This window comes from Melitaea cinxia, chromosome 19, assembly GCF_905220565.1.
Source record: "Melitaea cinxia chromosome 19, ilMelCinx1.1, whole genome shotgun sequence".
In the NCBI taxonomy this organism is placed as follows: Eukaryota; Metazoa; Arthropoda; class Insecta; order Lepidoptera; family Nymphalidae; genus Melitaea; species Melitaea cinxia.
In genome coordinates this window covers 983999-1004390 of record NC_059412.1, presented here as the reverse complement: position 1 = coordinate 1004390, position 20392 = coordinate 983999, and the positions used below count along the sequence as shown (strand labels likewise).

Genomic DNA, 20392 nt, shown 5'->3' with positions numbered 1-20392 from the left:
CTTTAAACAGCATAGGTCATAGCAATGTTTCCATTCTAATGTATGAAAGTAACATTGTTTGTTTTATGTAAATATTTACGCGCTCCGACATATTACTAAATAAATATTTTCTTTATTTAAAATGTATCGAGTGAATTTGTTAAAGTCAAATACATGCAGCTTAAAAAATTCTTACGTTTTGTGAAACTACACTTTTCTGAGCAATTTTATTAAATTCTCATTCCATAAAAACCATCTAAAAAGCATAAGAAGAACATAAAATACCCGAAATGTTACCATCGTTCCCGAGTTTTGCGTTTTGCGACACATTTAGTGAATAATTTCTTTTTTATTATATAACTAGGTCGGCAAACAAGCGTACGGCTCACCCGATGGTAAGCGATTACCATAGCTTATAGACGCCTGCAACACTGGAAGCATCGCAAGCGGGTTGTCGACCGTAACCCCAATCGCCCCAGGAGCTTATTCACCACAGGAACACAACACTGCTTGAAAACAGTGTTATTTAGCTGTGATCTTCTGTAAGGTCGAGGTCTACCCCAGTCGGGCTGCTCCATATTTTGAGCAGGAAATTTCTTGCTGTGCCCTACCTAAGTTGAAAAAAAAAACTATTTTTATAGATTTATTGTACCGTCGGCCAAGAAAGTGGTGTACCACCACTCTAAGGTTGAATGCCGCTTTCAGATTCATAGGTGATAAAGATTAGTTTCGCTTGCAGATCGATCTGACGACTTCTATTGCCGTCTTTATCTGATTATTGATGACGATATTATTTAAACTTAATAGGGTTTAAAATGTCATGTATAATAACGACGTATGAATACTTATCAAATAGGTTTACGTCATTATTAACGGTCTCTTTCAGTAATATCTTTTAATAACGAACCTTGTTGTAATTTTCGATGACCAGGAAACTATATCGTAACTGGTACACCACTTTCTTGGCCGACCGTACATTGCGTCCCGGTTTATCCGCATAATTTCTTATCTAATTGGATATTTTGGTAAAATATAACTTGTTTTTGTGCTATTTTTAGATCTTCAACCATATACGTAACAAGTTTCACCCAAAACCATGCATCAGCTTTGCCGTGACTGAGTATCAAATATCTAACCAAATTTTTGCGTTAAAAAAAAGCAGTAAGATATTAATTTACTACAATATCTAGACTTTTTGTTGTAATTTAAGCGTCGCGTACATTCATACGGATATCAAAAATCAAGTTTTGTATGAACCATATAAAGTAAATAGGTAAAGTTAACATACAAGCGTTATGTTGCGAAATCTCAGTGTTATCTTTTCATAAATCTTTATCTTACATCAGATGTATTATTATTTGCATTACGATTTAATAGACAGAGAACATAAGTACTTGGGACACTGAAATTTCTTTTAATTTTAACCGATTGCTCTAAATATATTACAAGAGTTTTATTGTTTTTTATTTTCATTAATTCGTTGTCTGTTTGTCATCACTACATAGTATAAAACAAAGTCGCCTTCTCTGTCCCTATATCCCTATGATATTTATGCTTAAATCTTTAAAACTACGCAACGGATTTTGATGCGGTTTTTTTTAATAGATAGAGTGATTAAAGAGGAAGGTTTATATGTATAATAACATCCATTAAATAGTGGAGAAATACTGTTATTTTTGAGGTTTCTAAAGTGATGTCGTAAATAATTAAATTTTTTCCGCTTACATTTCAAACGCAGGCTTAACCCTACGAGATTTATCAAAATAATGTACTAAGTATTGTACGCATTGAAAAGGTTTACAAAAAACTCCGCTATGGTATATGTCTATGCCTTATGGATATCCAACAATAACATTTTTTTGTTATTTACTTTTTACGACAAATAATGGCTAATTTTCGAAGCGATTTTAACCAATACAGCATTAATCCTTATCTAATTAAATACCTTAAATACATTGTTGATTTAATATAGATCTATATGGCCCTTTACAGCATATGATTTAAATGAATATTTTCGAAGATATTACAGATTAAAAAATTGCGAGACGTAACGTTTGCGGCGATTCCGGCCGGCTTTTACAGTAATGAATAAATCAAAAGTACTGGATCGATTTTAATCATTTTTTCAGTGAATGACGTGGGCTATAATTATATTTTATACCCGTGCGAAGCCGGAGCGGGTCGCTAGTTAATTAATAAAACAATGTGAAGAAATTTCTTGACACTAAATGGTTTAAGTTAATTTATAAGAAAATTAACGAAAAATACAAAATACGTTAATTAAACGAAAGTCAAAGGCGTTCTTATCACCTTTAGTGATTTGGTTTAGACTAAATTTCTAGAAAGGAAACATCGGTGACATAACAAGACATGATAGGCTGACGGTGCTAAATATCTTTAGAACCTTTAAAGTAATCAGAATGAATTTAGTTTTTTTTTTTGCAACACAAGAGTAGGTTTTCCATTCGTGTGATATTTACGTCATGATTGGATTGTTTTAGAAAATGGCTGACTCAAACCCACAAGCAGGAGACACAGGCCCGCCAAAGGGCATCCCAGCTCTGAAAGCGCATGTCATAGCAAACAAAGTGGACGTAGCGCTTTGGGGAATACGTCTTCTCACAGTTTTGTTTACCATCGGCTATGTCATACCCATATTCAACAAGTAAGTGCTTATTTAGTTTCCACTAGTTGTATTTTTCAGTTCAAATGCACTTAATTTTATATTAAACGTTTTTTTTTGCCAATTAAATTATTTCGTTTTCAAAATTATCATAATTGCTTTTATATAGAGGAACGTTATTCTCAAGAGATCAGTTTTTTTTTCTATTGAAAAAGCATATCTGTATTAAAATGTATCATATGGTAACTTTTTATTTTGTCTCAATGATATTCGATCTAAAATACTGTGACAGGTCTTCGACCTGTTACATATTGTATGAGTTAAAAGTTTTATTTTAACGATTGAAGTTCAGTTGTTGTACTCAGAAAACTGTTCGTGCTGCTTACGAACCGTTAAATTTTGAGCTGAATTTGATTACATAATTTGATTTAGAATGACTTTATTCTAATTTTACCTTCTAAAAAAATATTTATGCTATATTGGTACTATTTGAAACCGTTATAACAAAGGACCAAATATAAGTTTAACTGTTCGTTACTAAAACAAACCGTTATATAAATATAGCAACGGTATAAGTGTTCAAAACAGAAATATATTCGTCACGACTTCATTCCTCATCCAGCCCAGCATCAGCGTTCTTCAAAGCCTTACTGGCGAATGCCGCAACTTCAGCGCTTAGACTGCACCAACGCATCCCGGCGAGGGAGATCGCTCTCTCACGGGAGTTCCTCAACCGATTTTTCCTAGAGGACAGCGCGCACTACCTCTTCTACTCGCTGATATTCATGAACGTGGCGCCTAACTTATGTATCCTTTTTATTTATTTCGACAAACAGTTAATAAACGTCTCACACTCAACGGTCCACATTAGGATTTACTCCTATATCGGGGACCGGAAAGACAATACACAAACGCCCAGAACACGGCAAACATCTGTAGGGTCAATACAAACCGTGTAGTTTTAGCTACTTTTTGCTATTTACCTTTTCTTTATCGAAAATATGTTAACAATATTCAAGTAGTAATTAAAATACTCCCCTAACCTGGCAAGATAAGTTCTAATCCCACTCTTTTTTTTTTGTTTTTGCAATATGATTTTGACAAAGTAACAACTTCGTTAATAATAATTATATTTGCATGCGTTCATTTTTAGTAAATATTCTAGCGTGGCTGCTTCAATAGTCGAAATACACGTAATACCGGTTGAAGCATTGCATTGACGAGCATATCGACTGTCCTCGAAACTAATTATTTGTAGCAAATTTACTTTCTTTTTCACATAATCACATACAACACTATTGTAGCAGTTTATAATTTTATCATATATATGAATACGCTAAAGTTAAGATGTTTGCCTCCCTTTTTAGAAAAAAAACCTCACAATTAATTCACGTAAATTATATATCATTTTACAGATAATTGCTTGCTCTTCCGGCATCCACAACTAAAAAATTTATTGTGCTTTTGTTTTTGTAAATTAATTAATTATTAAAATTGTTTATATGATAGCTTTAATTTTGAAACATCGTCAATATGATTGAAGGTCGATACTTTTTTTACTTATTTAGTGCGAATTATTCGCACGGCACATGACAGGTATGTAACGAAGAATAGACGAGAATATGTATATAAGAATCTGTCAATCACATAGACTCTCATAACCCTGTATGAGAATTTGGTCTGCATTGGTCCATGTCTTACGAGAATAATACGATTTATGAGAATATATACCTATTATTATACATTAATGGGTACAAAAAATTGCTAAGTTGGTTTTCTTTACGAGAAAAAAAAGTCGTAGAGTATACGAGGAAAAAAATAAAAATAAATATGTCCGCGATGAATAAACAACAATAAAAACTTGTTTTTATTTGTGCATTGAGTTAAATTATATTTTATTGACTCTGCAATTGACATTGCAATCGATAAAGTCAAAATCAAAAACAGTTTTATTCAAATAGGCTCCAAGAGCACTTTCGAATCGTCATTTTACAAATTAAAACTTTAAAAACAAATTATTATTTTTATAATAGTGAAGCTACCACCGATTCGGAATGTAGATTCTGCAGAGAAGAATCGGCAAGAAACTCCACAGTTACTCTTTTGAAAATAATATATAAACTGTGTTTTAGTACAAAATTAGTAACATGTTGCATAAAATACATAGTCCACACATCTTTATCAACTATGTAATCCTGCACCGAGTAATAAGCTTTATCTATTAATTTTTTTTTAAATAAAAACTTTAAATGTATGTTGAGGCAATTCCAAAATCGTTTGTAGTGTTTTATTATACATGCGAATACCATGACCCAGAAAAGAAACGTTTACTTTGCGCAGTAGGAAACTTGGAGTTACAATTTTGTTATTCCTTCTCGTGTTTACACTGCGATTATTACTATTTATTTCAAAACAATGAATATTCTGGTGAATATACATAATATTGTTATAAATATACTGCGACGCGATCGTTGATATGTCCACCTTTTGGAAAACATCCCGTAGGGAGACTTGAGCTCCAAGATCGTAAATGCCGCTAATAGCCCTTTTTTGCAAGATAAATATAGTCTCAATATCTGCAGCATTACCCCACAGTAAGATGCCGTAAGACATAACACTCTATATATATATTATATTCTCTAATAAAATACATATATTTAAAATAAACAAAACAAGTAATTAGATAGGCGATTTATTTATTTATTTTTGTGGTTCAATATGTTTAGGCAAAGTGGCTGACTACTCACTACTGGCTCAGAACAACAGATTTATGTCTGGTCTTAAATCTACTAATAGAACAAAATTGAGCTAACTTCTAAGATAATAGTAGTGTAAAAATATCATTACATAATTCATAGCAACTACATAATAGCTATAAAATATATAATAAATAAACGCTTTACACTCAACGGCCTCAATAGGATTTTCTCCTGTGTCGGGGGTCCGGAAACACTCACAATACACAAGCACAACGCCCAGACCACGGCAAACATCGCCAACATATGTCTATCGTGAGCGGGAACGAATCCGCGACCGCCAGCGAAACAGCCAGTGCTTGTGACCAGTGCCGGTGAAAATGCGGCGTTCTACCAACATACTCTAACATATATAAATAAATAAATAAATAATATTATAGTTTTTAAGCCTTACGTTAAAAGATGGTGGTCAGTTTTGTAAAAAAGGCGAATTACTATGAAAAAAGTTGCCATATATTTTGATGAAACTTGAACGTTAAGTGTAAGGTCGCGGTACATGTATGTAGATGTCAAGGTGATCGAGTTGTTAACCAACGCTTAATCGACTTCGAGTTGACATTAACTTTTAAATACCTGCCGAGTTTAAAATGTTATACAACATATTTAAAAAAAAATTTTAAAGGTTCGTTCCCACGGGTCAGTTTAATAGAATAATTTGAATATCTACAATGATAATTATAATAAAATGATAATAATAAAATATTAATATTTAATACGGCAAATTTTAACCATCTTATACAGTAAATTTTGTGCTGTCATTGCTGTCAAACAATCTTTAAATATCACACACACGTTCAAAGACCAATAAATACTAGTGCAATGCTATTATTATTTCGTTGGTTTGCTTGATAATTCTAAAACATCTGAACCGATTTTGATAATTTCTTTTCATTATAAAAATAGACATATTTACAAACTACAAATTAATAATTCACTACAATTTACGAAACGACAAAGCGGGCAGAGAACTATTAACACGTTGAACGCCACGGGGTCACCAGTTGGGCCTCACTTGTTTAGTCCATGGGGCCAGTTTAAAAGTCCTCATTCACAAAATTTGTATGATAAGTTTTTATTGCACTATCACACCCACTCTTAAAGATCTTACTTATTTTTCCTTACACTATATGACATATTTTTTTAAGTTGACTCTGGCTCGCGGTCATTTGTTGTCCCCCGTGGCACGGACGGAAGAATTGTGTGTCGACTACATGGTGTCCCCCATGGCCCAAACAGAAAAACTAAAATATCAAGGCGGCGTTAAACGTGTTAGTGGTCAAAACGAAAATTAAAAATCAAATTTTATAGATTACTAGCTGACCCGGCGAACTTCGTGTCGCCTAAAACAAACTTTATCGTATCGTATTAAAGTTCAAATTGACTTTTAAGTATTATCAAAAATCTTTTGTATGGGAGTATTGAAAAGTGTTGTTTTTAGACTTTTTCAGGAAATTTAAAATTTTTTTTTTTAGAATTTTTCTCTCCGTAAGAACCATCCTCGTACTTCAAGGAATATTTTAAAAAACGAATTAGCGAAATCGGTCCAACCGTTCTCGAGTTTTGCGCTTAGCAACACATTCAGCGACTCATTTTTATATTATAGAAGATTATCAACGCGTGTTACTATTATACTTGCCTGGTTTTGAATATAATTAATAATGACTTAAAATATATAGAAATAATATCTTTGACTGGTAATCAGTAATTCTGACGCCGATCTTTCTGTTCGCTCTGCTGCACGCCGCCTCGTACTCGCTCACGATACTCGACGTAAGTAACATTTATTATTCATTCATGTCTTTAATTACTGTTGAAATAATTACTTTTATATTGATTAGTCTAATTCCTATTAGATTTTTAATAGTATAACTATAGTAACTTTTCGTTTTGTAAAATGAAAAATGGTTTCAATTAAAATTAATCTACGGTTAGGTATTAAAAATTGTGACGCACTAAGTTACGCTATTTTAATTGTACAACCTTTGAACAAATGACGCATTATTTATAGATATTAATTACTTAAGGAATTTATTAAAGGATTTTGTTTAATAAAGCAAAATATGATATTTTCCATCTGCTGTTTATGTTCCGTGTCGAATACAAATCAAGCGATAGGTATACCTACAAATGAAGCCTTGTCCAAAAAAGAATATTGTAGTCTATTTTGTATTACGAAATATATACACATTTTGAGGCGTCTATTTAGATTTTTGTAATACAATTAATCTCTACTAATATTATAAAGCTGAAGAGTTTGTTTGTTTGTTTGAACGCACTAATCTCAGGAACTACTGCTCCAATTTGAAAAATTCTTTCAGTGTTAGATAGCCCATTTATCGAGGAAGGCTATAGGCTATATATAATCACGCTAAGACCAATAGGGGCGGAGCACCAATGAAGAATGTTTCAAAATCTGGTATTTTTTCCTTTTAAGAGCTTCTGCTGTGTGCGCTGCGTAAACAGTTGTGTGGGTTAAAATTAGCGTTAGTCCAAAGTAACTATCAACCCAGACGAGGACGCAGGCAGAAGCTAGTATAGTATAATTTTGAGTACTTTAACATAGAAGTTTGTTATTGCAGAAACCTTTATTAGTCTTTCAGAAATTTTTACATACCAGTTACAAGACTTTTAGCTGACAAAATTGTCATATTTAGGTACTGGTTACAAATGACGTTACATTCCTCAGACCCTCGGTCAGAACTCGATGTGGGTGGCGCGACTGCTCATTTCCCTGGTGGAGTTCCAGTCTCGCAACATTCTGCGCGTCGCCGCTCTCGCGGAGATCGTGCTCTTCCCGCTAGTCGTGCTCATGGCACTCATGTGAGTAACACAAACACACACAAACAAATAGGTTGCAGACTAAAGGGTGCAACAGTCGAAGACACAAAAACAATCTAAGTAAAGTTAGTTAAAAATATGATTTAAAATTGAGCTTTTTTCGTTATTTTAACCCCCTATTATTTATTTTAAGAAAGAAATAGAAAACTTTAGACTGGTGAGTTTACGTGATATACAATAATATATAATATAAATTATTTATCGTTGTGTCCATTTGTTATAAGTATTCTTTGACGGTTCGCAGAAAAGTAGCATAAGGTGCCAAATCAAACCACTAATTGCAAATTCATGTGACGTTTCGATCCTTTATTGGATCATCATCAGGTATCTAAAATATGTATAAATATTGAAGAAAGTTGTACAACATTAATTAATCTATACAACAACAAAACAAAGAAAACCAAACCATTAGTACCTTTACACGTAGCAGTCAATCGACATCTCTTCATTAAAGTTCTTTTATTATGTAAGATTCTAAATCCAAATGCATTATATATTATTTCTAAGTTACGTTTAAAGCTGTATTATATGAATTTTGAAAATTTATACTAAAACATTTAAATTTAAATAGGTAACAACATGCACAATTTTAAGTTATTTTTTTGGTTTGTACATTTTCAAGGAATCAAATTCTCAGAACTTGACTATTGAACTGCATCTAAAACATCAATCATATATTTACATATAAAACTATAAAAGACTGATAATGCCCACACAACGATCACAAACAGAATTCTATATATTACCTTTACATATACAGGGTTACTTGTAAAACACCAGCATCCTTGCAGGACAAGATAGCTAACATCATAAGTAACAACATTTGTTCTACGACTTTTCATAATTTGTTAGATTTTACTTTCATACAAAAAAAAATATTAATTTAATTTTCCGTTTGAATGTTATAAACTGTACGCGCATCCCAAATATTAGGTAAACAGTTACTACTTGCGGGTGTGAATGTGAGGGGGGAAGGAAGGGCCGCTAGCGCCCTTGAACTTGAACTATTTCGCTAGCCGAAGCAGTTGGCGCGGCGACTTTGATGCGCCCGCGTCATATGATTTTGTGTGCTACTCGTATTTATTTTACTCGTATCGATCGATGTATTGTATATGTACTAAAATAATTTTATAACCATGGCGTACTGCTATTCTAATGTCGAATACACGGAAATGGTGAAGATGATTATTATCAAATTAAAACGAATTCGGAAGTGTTAGTGAACAGCTGATTTTTAGGTGTGGTGTGTGTGTTGATTGTGATGGTGACTATTTTGAACGCTATGTGCGCGGTGTAGAGGTAATAAAAATTTAGTTTGTAAATATAATTTTATTGTCAATTATTTTTTATTTTTTAACTATTGTAAATACGCTGATTCCACTTTTTTAATTCGCCTGCATTAAACAATGAAAAGTGAATAATACCCAGCTACCAATATTTAATATTAGTTTGGTTTAATTAAACTTTAGTAAACGTTAAAGACTAATAATTAGCTAAGTTAATAATTTTCACATATTTTGGATGTTCAGAATTCAGATAGCTAACAAGCATACACATTTACCTAAGTCACTGCGACATACATACTGTGATACTGCCTACAAACCCACCAAGCAATTTATAATTATTATTAATTTATTTATTTTATTAACTAGAATTATCGGGCAGAGAAAGTGTTATTTATTATTATTATTAGCAGTGCAAAAGCGCGCGAGCGTCGCGTCGTCCTTTCGATAATGAATGAATCAATGAAACATAGACTTACAAATGTTAGGACCGTACAATAAAAGCTTAAAAAATAATTTTTAATTAATGTATTGAGTTACGTCAAAAGTCGTAGAACAAATGTTGTTGTACATAATGTTAGCTATCTTCTCCTGCAAGGATGCTGGTGTTTTACAAATAACCCTGTATATTTTTTTTAAATTTCTTTCTTCCTATTTTAATTTTTCCTACATGTATTTTTCTTCAATGTTATATATAATTTTTATTATTAATCATTACAATTGTTAAATTTTAAAAATTTGTCATTTCTTATAAAATTATGTAATTTAAATTAGCTAGTTAAAGAATTTTACGTTACAATTTCTATTTAATAGTTATTACTTGTTGTATTGACATCTTGTTCTCAAAATTTTTTCTATTATCGTGTCTACAACAACAAATTATATATGAGATATAAACGAACACGCTGCATTGTAAAAGATCAAAATCTGCATACCCATCATCAGATAATTTCAACCTCGTTTGGGGATTTTATTATACATCCGAATACCAAAAAGGAGACATTTTCTTTTCGCAGTCGGAAATTGGAATTACAAATTTGTTATTCGTTCTCGTGTTTACACTGCGACCATTACTATTTATATCAAAAAAATCGATATTCTTGTTTCAATATCCATAATATTGTTATAAATATATTGGGACGCAATTGTTAATGTGTTTACCACATTAAAAATATCCCGCAGGGAGACTCTAGCTCCAAGATGTTAACATATTTACTTCATCAAAAATATCCCGCAGGGACACTCTAGCTCCAATATCATAAATACCGCGTAAAGCCTTTTTTGCAGAATCAATATAGTCTCAATATCTGAACATTATACACCACATTAAAAGACCGTCAGACTATGGAGATAGCTAAAATGTATTAGATGCGCATTAGCAACGTCGGTCAGATGGTGAACTTTTCTAACTGCGAATTCACAACATCAATCGTGATCATTCAAAGATGACAAATCGGACAAGCATCTGATAGCCTAAATCACAAAAATATATGAGAAATAGCAACTAGTTATACCATATACCCATAACGGCCTTAAAATATTGTTTCAAACTAAGGCTAAAAAACAATTAGATGATTTGGGAAAACAATTTAGTAAAAAAGGTGTAAAACAAGGACTCTCCGTCGTCAAAACCATTTTCTGTAGGACAAGAATAACTTCTACAGATTGAAGTATAACAAAAACGTCATAATTATAAATAGGTTAAAATTGGATCATTTAATTTTTCGATTCCGACGATCTTGTAACACTTGACGGATGCACTGCAAATTTTGAACACATGATAAATTATTATATAGAGGATGAAAGCATGAAACTAAGATTGCTAATGAATACAGCAAGACCAAAATAATGACCGGTATACAACAAAAAAGCGTCCACTTTGAATACGTGGAAGACTCCTTCTATATGGATAACACCGTATTTACTGAAGATCAAGTCTATGTAATTTCTTTAAAAAAGACTATGTAATTCGTTTTAGGGATTTTTTTTAAAAGTTGAAAGAAATATTGGTTGTTGAAGGACATAATAGAATTTATTAACAAAACCTTGTCTAGTATATGGATGGGCAACCTGAACCGTAAATGGAGCCTTGAAAAACACACGACCCAATGAATCTATGGAAAGAAGTGGACGTAGATGAGGCATATTTACATCTACTTGTTTATTGTATGATGCGAGATAAAACGAGAAATTGCAGTAAAAGAGTTACTGAGTGTACCCTAGGACTAAGCTGGATTCTTTTTATACGACCAGGCCGGACGTTTCAATTAATGGTATGCGGTTACCGTAGCCTATAGACATCAGCAACACCAGAAGCATCGAAAGCGCGTTGCCGACCCTCCTCAGAAGCTCTGGTCTCCTTACTAAATACAGGAACACAACAGTATTTATTTATTTATTTAATAAAAAGGTTTACCAACAGTGTTTGTACTAATACATTCATAAAATTAAAAAAAAAAAAAAAAAAAAAAAAAAAACTAACAACTAACACTAAATACAAAAACCAATTAAAGGTAAACACGGCATGCAAGTATACAAAAAAAATTAAACAATTTTCCGAATATCAGTCAGTACCTAACTGTCACTGTATGCTTTTACTACAATATAATAGTCACTATTGGTGAAACTTGGTCAAATAAAATAAGCTGTTCTCGTGACCAAAGTTCGCGCTGAATATGTCAATACTACTGCTATAGTGGTTGACTATTCTACAGAGTCTAGGGATAGCGGAGTTGGCTCCTAGGACTGTACGCCGAAGTGGAGGGCAAAGTGGTGTTATAGGTTTTGTGGGCGCCTACGAGGAACTCTAAAATTAATTTTTTCTAACAGTGGCGGACAATCTATTTTATTATTAACTAGCTTCTGGATGAAGATAAAATCTATGTATTCAAATCTTTCGCTCGTAGACGGTATTTTAAAATACTTACGCTATATACGCTCGTTGTAAGACTTCAACTGATTTGTCAGTCTCTGCGACCAGGTAAGGTGCCACATAAACCTTTTCTGAATCCGTTGAATTCGAAGCATATGTACAGCATAATATGGACGCCATACTTTTTTTTTTTGATATCGCAGGGTAACCCATTTACGGGTGATATCCAGGATGCCCAGGTAGGCATTCCTAGACCGTATGTCGGCTTCAGCACTTGGGGGTGCACTACCGACCAAAACCCCTGCGGGAGTCTTCAGCCGCTTTAATTGGAGGGTCCCGGATCTGCAGGCAACAGGATCCCTGCAGCGACAGGCTGGCTTCGGCGATAAGACCAGACTTCTCCTCCATGGGGACTGTCCGGCTCACCTCTGAACAATCCCGACGACGCCATGTCTAGCAGGACCGAGTTCTATCCCGGCCCGACATGGGCACAGGGGCGTTACTGGAAACGCATTAAGTAGCGCCTCCTACGCACCCCCGTTCGTCGCTTGCGGATGGATTCCTCGTCGGCGGCCCCCTCTCATCCGCTCGTCGTTCTCCTTCTGGGACATTACTGTCTCGCAGAAGGAGACCATCGCCTCCCAGGACTCATCGTCGCCGAGCATCGCGGTGATAACGCTCGGCAGTGACAAGTCCCCTCCGAGGACTGTCGTCAGATCGCGACGTAGCGCCGCCCATCTCGTTCACACCTCGAGGGTGAGCTGGGCAGAGTCCACCGCCGCGCAACAATCGTGACATCCAATCGTCGGCTCCCTTTGGGCCGTCCGACACAAGTATTCACCAAAGCAGCCGCGCCCGATGAGAACTTGCGTCAGACGGAAGGTGGAGGGTTTGCGCTTACGGCGCATCCACCGCTCAAGGACCGGGCGCAAGGCAGCCGTTACGCGTGTGCCATGGACGCCATACTACACTAGCATATTCCAACAGGCTTTGCACAATATTAAAATAGAGAGTTATCCTTGTTTTGGGTCTCCTAAAGGCTCTTTCATTTCTAATAATGAAGCCCAAAATCCTCGATGCTCTCTTTACAGTGTCATTAATATGTGGGACAAAAGACATTTTTTTGTCGAAAATAACACCTAAATCTCTAACCCCTTTTCCTCTAATTCAACACTACCAATAAGATACTGGGTTCGTATGGGCTGACTCTTTCGAGTGAATGTAATTTGTGAACATTTACTAGGGTTAATTTGCATACCGTTTTTGTCATACCATTTCTTTAAATTATCTAAATCTTTCTGTAACAGATCGGCATCTGTTCTTACATTTATAACTCGTAGCAGCTTAAGATCATCAGCGTTTAAAAAAGCAGAGGTATTTTTAAAGCATCGGCTTATGTCATTCAAAAACAAATTGAACAGGATAGGCCCTAAGTGTGACCCCTGGGGCACACCAGATGTTATTATAAATTTATCTGATTCAAACCCATTAGCTATAACATAGAAATAACGATTTGTCAAATAAGATCTGAACCAGTCTAACATCGAGCCTGAGAAACCGTACAATGATAACTTCGTTAACAATGCGCAATGTAGAACCTTGTCGAATGCCTTACTGAAGTCAGTGTATACAACGTCCACTTGAGTATTTTTATACAAAGCTTCGACTAACGCATTCTCGAACAAAATCAAATTAGTAACCGTTGATCTTGCTTCAAGAAAGCCATGTTGATCTTCTGAGACGAATTTTTTGCAGTAGGATCGTTAGGGCTCAAATATCTTTGCAAATATAGACAACATAGATATTGGCCTATAGTTTGTGACATAGTTTGGATCTCCACTTTTGGGTACAGGAACAACCTTAGCTATTTTCCACCGCGAAGGATATACTTCAGTTCCGATCGACTTATTATAGATATATAATAGTGGGTCTGCTAAGACGTCTGCGCAAGTTTTTATTAAGGTTGGCGGTACATTGTCTGATCCTGGACCTTTACACTCATTAAGATTCTCTAGTTTTTTATAACTACAGAGTCTCGAGTGAATCATACAGTGGAATAGTTGTCATGGTGCTTGCCATCTGTTCGTAAGTCATCAAGCTCACTTGCATTTAGCTGTGATACATTATAGACGGATGCAAAGTATTTTGCAAAATGCTGACATATATCCATTCCGTTTTCAGCAGTTTGTTCTCCATCAGATATAATTTTAGGATAGGTATTATTTGTGTTACGTTTGTTCTTCACGTATATCCAAAAAAGATTTGGGTTTTTTGATATATTATCTTCCACACTTTTCATATAATGATTATAAGAAGCAGTCGTTAGCACGTTGCACCTAGCTTTTAGCATGTCTAGGACTATTTTATCGATAGGATTCTTGTATTTATTGAAGCGTTTTCTAATGTTATTTTTTTCACGAAGAAGATTAATTAATTTTGATGTGAACCACGGTGGATATTTACGTTCAGTCTGGGTTATAAGAGGCACGTACTTTTTGATAACAGCCCATAATACTTTGCAGCTCCATTAATTTAATTAAATCTCCTAATTGAAGAGCCACTTGAGGGTCTGTAGAAGCTACGGTGTCGCTGGTGGGCGTGGTAAGGTGGGCGGATCCAGTGGGTGTGGCTTGAGACAAAGTGGGCGGGGCCTGAGTCTGAGTAGGCGGGGCCTGAGCCCGAGTGGGCGTGGCCTGAGCCCGAGTGGGCGGGACCTGACTCCGAGTAGGCGGGGGCTTGGGGGCGTGGTCAGTGGGCGGGCCATGATAGGTGGGGTCAGTGGGCGGGGCTTGGCCCACGGTGGGCGGAGCTTGGTCTGTAGTCTCTTGGTTGGTTGGGTTTGTTGTGTGTTGAAGTAATATCCCACTGCTGGGCAGAGGCCTCTTTCCCCATGAAAGATCAGAGCTTAATCCACCACGCTGCCCTAATGCGGGTTGGTGGATATGTTCCCTACTCGCTCAATCGGTGCTAACTTATTGTATCACGTCCTGGGGTGGTGCACCGAAAACCAGACTGATTTGCCTGGAGAGAGCACAAAGAGCTATACTGAAGGTATCATTATTTAAACCGTATCGTTACCCCACTGTATTGTTATACAAAGAGTGCCAGGTCTTAACGGTGCGCCAATTGTTTATACTTGACACCCTACTAAGACAACACACACTTCTTGAATATCACCCGTCAGTGTCAGACGCCAAAAGGCGGTACAATCCTGTACAGTGTACCAAATTTTCCACAAGGTTCTCAAAGCGATTCTTTTGCAGCTTCGGTGGCTTTTTGTACAACAAAATCAATAGATTTCTGCCTATATACAGCCTCACTAAAAATAGGTGTAAACGGAAATTAACTGACTGGTTACAGAAATTGAACTATGATGACACGGAAGCGATTCTTTCTGCCCTAACTTAGAGTACTTCTAACATACTAGCACCCATGCCCACACAACACACACACACACACACACACACACACGCACACACGCGCACACACACAAATACACACACACTACCTAACCCATATCGTACCACGAATAACATAAAATATACTAACCTTAGATATATAAAGTTACTATCTCATATAATATTGTTTACAACAAAATTGTTAATGCCCGTATGATGATATTTGAAATGTACTTTTTTAAGGGGTGGAGACCTGGTGTCCTGAAACACAGGCCTCGAGCCTAGCTTAGGCACCAGTCTCCCACAATATTAGTGCTCATGTTATTATGTACCTATCTAATGTCCTGTTAGCAATATTGTGGTGAGAAAATAAATAAATATTATTATATTATTATTATTACTAAGAGTACCGATCGCTATCAAATGTATGTGATACACGGGACACGGGACTCGGAGAGCACAGTGGGCAGACCCACAAGAACTGCACAAATACCCGGACCACGGCAAATATTTACACGGCCAAATATTTTTTATGTGCGGTGATCGAACCCGTAACTGCCAGCGTAACAGCCACAAACAAGTGCTGTGACCGTTGTGCCAACGATTACATTTTTACCCATTATGTTTTTTTCTCATATTGCAGCGGCTTCTGCGGCCTCATGACTCCGTTCGTGTACTACTACTTCGTGACGTGGCGCTACGCGTCGCGGCGGAACCCGTACACGAGGAACACGTTCCGCGAGCTGCGCGTGCTGGCCGAGCGCACCGCCGAGCGGCCCGCGCTCCCCGCCGCCCTGCGCGCCGCGCTGCTGGCGGCCGTGCGCCTCGTGTGCCGCATGGCGCCGCCCGTCGAGACAGTGCAGCAGTCAGTATAGCTCCCTCTCTCTCTCTCTACCGCCCCGCGGCCCGCGCTCCCCGCCGCCCTGCGCGCCGCGCTGCTGGCGGCCGTGCGCCTCGTGTGCCGCATGGCGCCGCCCGTCGAGACAGTGCAGCAGTCAGTATAGCTCCCTCTCTCTCTCTCTACCGCCCCGCGGCCCGCGCTCCCCGCCGCCCTGCGCGCCGCGCTGCTGGCGGCCGTGCGCCTCGTGTGCCGCATGGCGCCGCCCGTCGAGACAGTGCAGCAGTCAGTATAGCTCCCTCTCTCTCTCTCTACCGCCCCGCGGCCCGCGCTCCCCGCCGCCCTGCGCGCCGCGCTGCTGGCGGCCGTGCGCCTCGTGTGCCGCATGGCGCCGCCCGTCGAGACAGTGCAGCAGTCAGTATAGCTCCCTCTCTCTCTCTCTACCGCCCCGCGGCCCGCGCTCCCCGCCGCCCTGCGCGCCGCGCTGCTGGCGGCCGTGCGCCTCGTGTGCCGCATGGCGCCGCCCGTCGAGACAGTGCAGCAGTCAGTATAGCTCCCTCTCTCTCTCTCTACCGCCCCGCGGCCCGCGCTCCCCGCCGCCCTGCGCGCCGCGCTGCTGGCGGCCGTGCGCCTCGTGTGCCGCATGGCGCCGCCCGTCGAGACAGTGCAGCAGTCAGTATAGCTCCCTCTCTCTCTCTCTACCGCCCCGCGGCCCGCGCTCCCCGCCGCCCTGCTGGCGGCCGTGCGCCTCGTGTGCCGCATGGCGCCGCCCGTCGAGACAGTGCAGCAGTCAGTATAGCTCCCTCTCTCTCTCTCTACCGCCCCGCGGCCCGCGCTCCCCGCCGCCCTGCGCGCCGCGCTGCTGGCGGCCGTGCGCCTCGTGTGCCGCATGGCGCCGCCCGTCGAGACAGTGCAGCAGTCAGTATAGCTCCCTCTCTCTCTCTCTACCGCCCCGCGGCCCGCGCTCCCCGCCGCCCTGCGCGCCGCGCTGCTGGCGGCCGTGCGCCTCGTGTGCCGCATGGCGCCGCCCGTCGAGACAGTGCAGCAGTCAGTATAGCTCCCTCTCTCTCTCTCTACCGCCCCGCGGCTATTTCTGTTTCTTTACTCCAACCACTCCCATCCGATGATAATCCTGCCGTAAATATTATTTTAGTCTGTATCTCGAAAGTTTCGTTTTTACCGTAAAACCGAAGACTTTCTTCCCTTTTTAATTTATTAAAAGCAACGATTACTATCAGAGTCCACAACAACTAGATTGTCAACATTAGAACAAACTTTTATCACAAATACATCAAAGCGTTTGTTATAAAATATTTTATAAATAAGTATAATCAATTTTCAATTTCAGATAACGCGCGAGATCAGTGTAAGTGCGCGGACAATCATCGACTACATCACGAAGTCCAGTTGCATATAAGGGTTCTCGAAAACTAAAAAATAATGTTTTAAGTTTTCGCTTCCCACAGACCTACTGCGAACAATTTCTACTAGTTATTTTTAAGGAAGCCATTTCAAGGCCGTGGATTCAATATGCAATCGAATGGTATAATGTTTTACACAAATAAAACTAATATAAGTACACAATGTATTTTTGCAGTTTCACAAGACTCGGTTGTAACGATACTATTGTAAATGGGATAGTTATGGTATTACTTTAAGTTTAATTATATTTAATTTTGAGAAGTAAACGATTTTGGTCCAATTTAATTTAGAAAATAAAAAATAAACTATAAACTAAGAAAATAAGCGACATGGTTGTTTTACGATGTATTTTTGTTTATATTTATTTAAACGATTATCGTTTACATGTGTTTAAAGCTCGGTTATCATTCCAATTATGAACTGAGAGTATTTTGTAAGTCGATTAGAAAAATTATACCTTTTCACGACTACCTTTGAATTTTTTGCGGTTTCAATTTATGTTTTTGTGCACGTGGTTTGGGATGGATGTAACCTGGATTTTTAAATAAAATGTTATTAATTAAATGATTGTTTTATTTATGAGCATTATTTTTAGTTTAATTAGGGTTAACGCAAGTAACTTTAAGGGAGCCAGCCATATCTTCTGTGGGATTTGAATGCGATGACTTTATTTTGGCAAAGTATGGACTAGCTACAATACGCTATTTTAAGTATCACAATAGTCATACCACTTCACTTCTTATAGCAATACAGTCATACTCTAAACTTTACAACAGGGACCACTGAAACTAAAGGCTAATTTAAATTAAAATAGAGCTCTAGATAACCTGATAGTTTCCTTTGGTAAATATTGTTAAATTAATACGTGAAGCGAAAACTTTGTACCCCTTTTTACGAAATTTTTTACACTTAAAGTTTATATAGAGGAGTGCAGTGCTAAGAGGTACTTTTTTTTTAATTATGCATAAAAATACATTAAATAAAATTAAAAAAAAAAAACTACACACACTAACCATGTATTTGACGCACGTCTCACGTATGTATACTACTCTTTTGCTTATTATTATAGAAGTCTTCGACAGCAAAATCTTCATAATGTACAAACTTAGTTTAAATTAATAATGGTCGAATTTGGTTATCTCCGATTTGGGAACCGAGCTGAATTTTTTGTTTAAGTTGAGATGATTTCTAATATATGAACTTCAATCCTAAATAAGTTTTATGTTATAAGCATCTCATATATCGTCAATTATTAACAGGTTTTGAGTTATTTACTTAGATTGTTGATGCTTGCAAATAGTTGCGCGATGCTTTGGGTGTAGTCTGCGATTTGTCGAAAACATTTGACTGTGTACATCGTGACGCATTAAACAGAAAACTCAAGTCACTATCGCATTAAAATCGCGGTAAAACTTCTGAGTTGTTAGTAATATAACTCAAAAAGTTGAAGTAAATAAACATCTTCTGTATCTTGTTCGGATGGGGATACCGCAAGGCTCAACTCTGGGTTCTTTCTTACTTTTTATTTAGGTACATGAAAGGAGATCATTGTTAGATGTTTTAATTTAATTTTTAAATTGCTCAGAAAAGACACAAACTAACGCTCTCAATGTTCTCTCTAAAGTGGTGCACTGGATTAGCGTGAATAATAACTTAATAGGAAAAAAAACGAATTGTATCAAATAACCCTATATAAGAAATCTTGATTCCGTCATAAATGACAATCATTTTGGCATCGGAAGTGACAACTTTCAAGTACCGCGCTCATTAGTGTTATCAGTGAAGTAATTAGTCACTATATTTGTGCCCTTTCAATTCTGGGAAAAATATCATTGTGATTGTCGTTATAACGAAGTTAGAAGATCAAGGTACATATGTACGACATTTACCATATTTTTAATTTTATTATACTTATGACGTACTTGATGGTGCTAAGCATAAAAATAGTATTATTTTTTTAGATTTTTTTTTTGTTATTAAGCTTTTAACTATGTTCTTAAAAAAATTAGAGATGTATTTTACGTCGATATGTTCTTTAAAGCTAATTTAGGTGCACGAAAGTGCTCTGAGCTCTTCTAGGTAGCTTGTAGCAATCCTGCGTAGGTCTCCTAAGTGTTACGAACATGCTACAAATGTTTTTTTTTTTTTAATTTCAAAGATTCTTAATTCTTCCAGATACTTCTTATAAATGCACATTTACTCGTATGCCTTTATTATACGTATGGAAATCGATAAAAGAGAGCATGTCGGAAACAGACAAGATTCGTAGTCTTACACGAGTTGATGAAATCTATTCCGGACTTCGAGAATGTGGATTCCGAAAGTCTACTGAACCGTGTGAAATACATTTGCACCAGGGATTTATTTTGAAAATAGGTTAAAC

The 20392-nt window shown here is 37.3% G+C and overlaps 1 protein-coding gene across 1 annotated transcript; it reads left to right on the top strand.

The window, feature by feature from the left end:
* Positions 1-2483: 2483 nt before the first annotated feature.
* Positions 2484-18573, top strand: LOC123662650 (Krueppel homolog 2). The gene is made up of 6 exons (XM_045597460.1): positions 2484-2644; positions 3225-3409; positions 7061-7128; positions 8045-8178; positions 16393-16614; positions 17936-18573. The coding sequence occupies exons 1-6, from the start codon at positions 2484-2486 to the stop codon at positions 17937-17939; spliced, it is 774 nt and encodes a 257-aa protein (XP_045453416.1). The 3' UTR covers positions 17940-18573.
* Positions 18574-20392: the final 1819 nt, after the last annotated feature.

Coding starts and splice junctions, on each gene's coding strand:
- LOC123662650 (XM_045597460.1), top strand. CDS start 2,484: ATGGCTGACTCAAACCCACAAGCAGGAGACACAGGCCCGCCAAAGGGC. Junction 7,129..8,044: donor ACTCGCTCACGATACTCGAC/GTAAGTAACATT, acceptor TACATTCCTCAG/ACCCTCGGTCAGAACTCGAT. Junction 8,179..16,392: donor GTCGTGCTCATGGCACTCAT/GTGAGTAACACA, acceptor CTCATATTGCAG/CGGCTTCTGCGGCCTCATGA.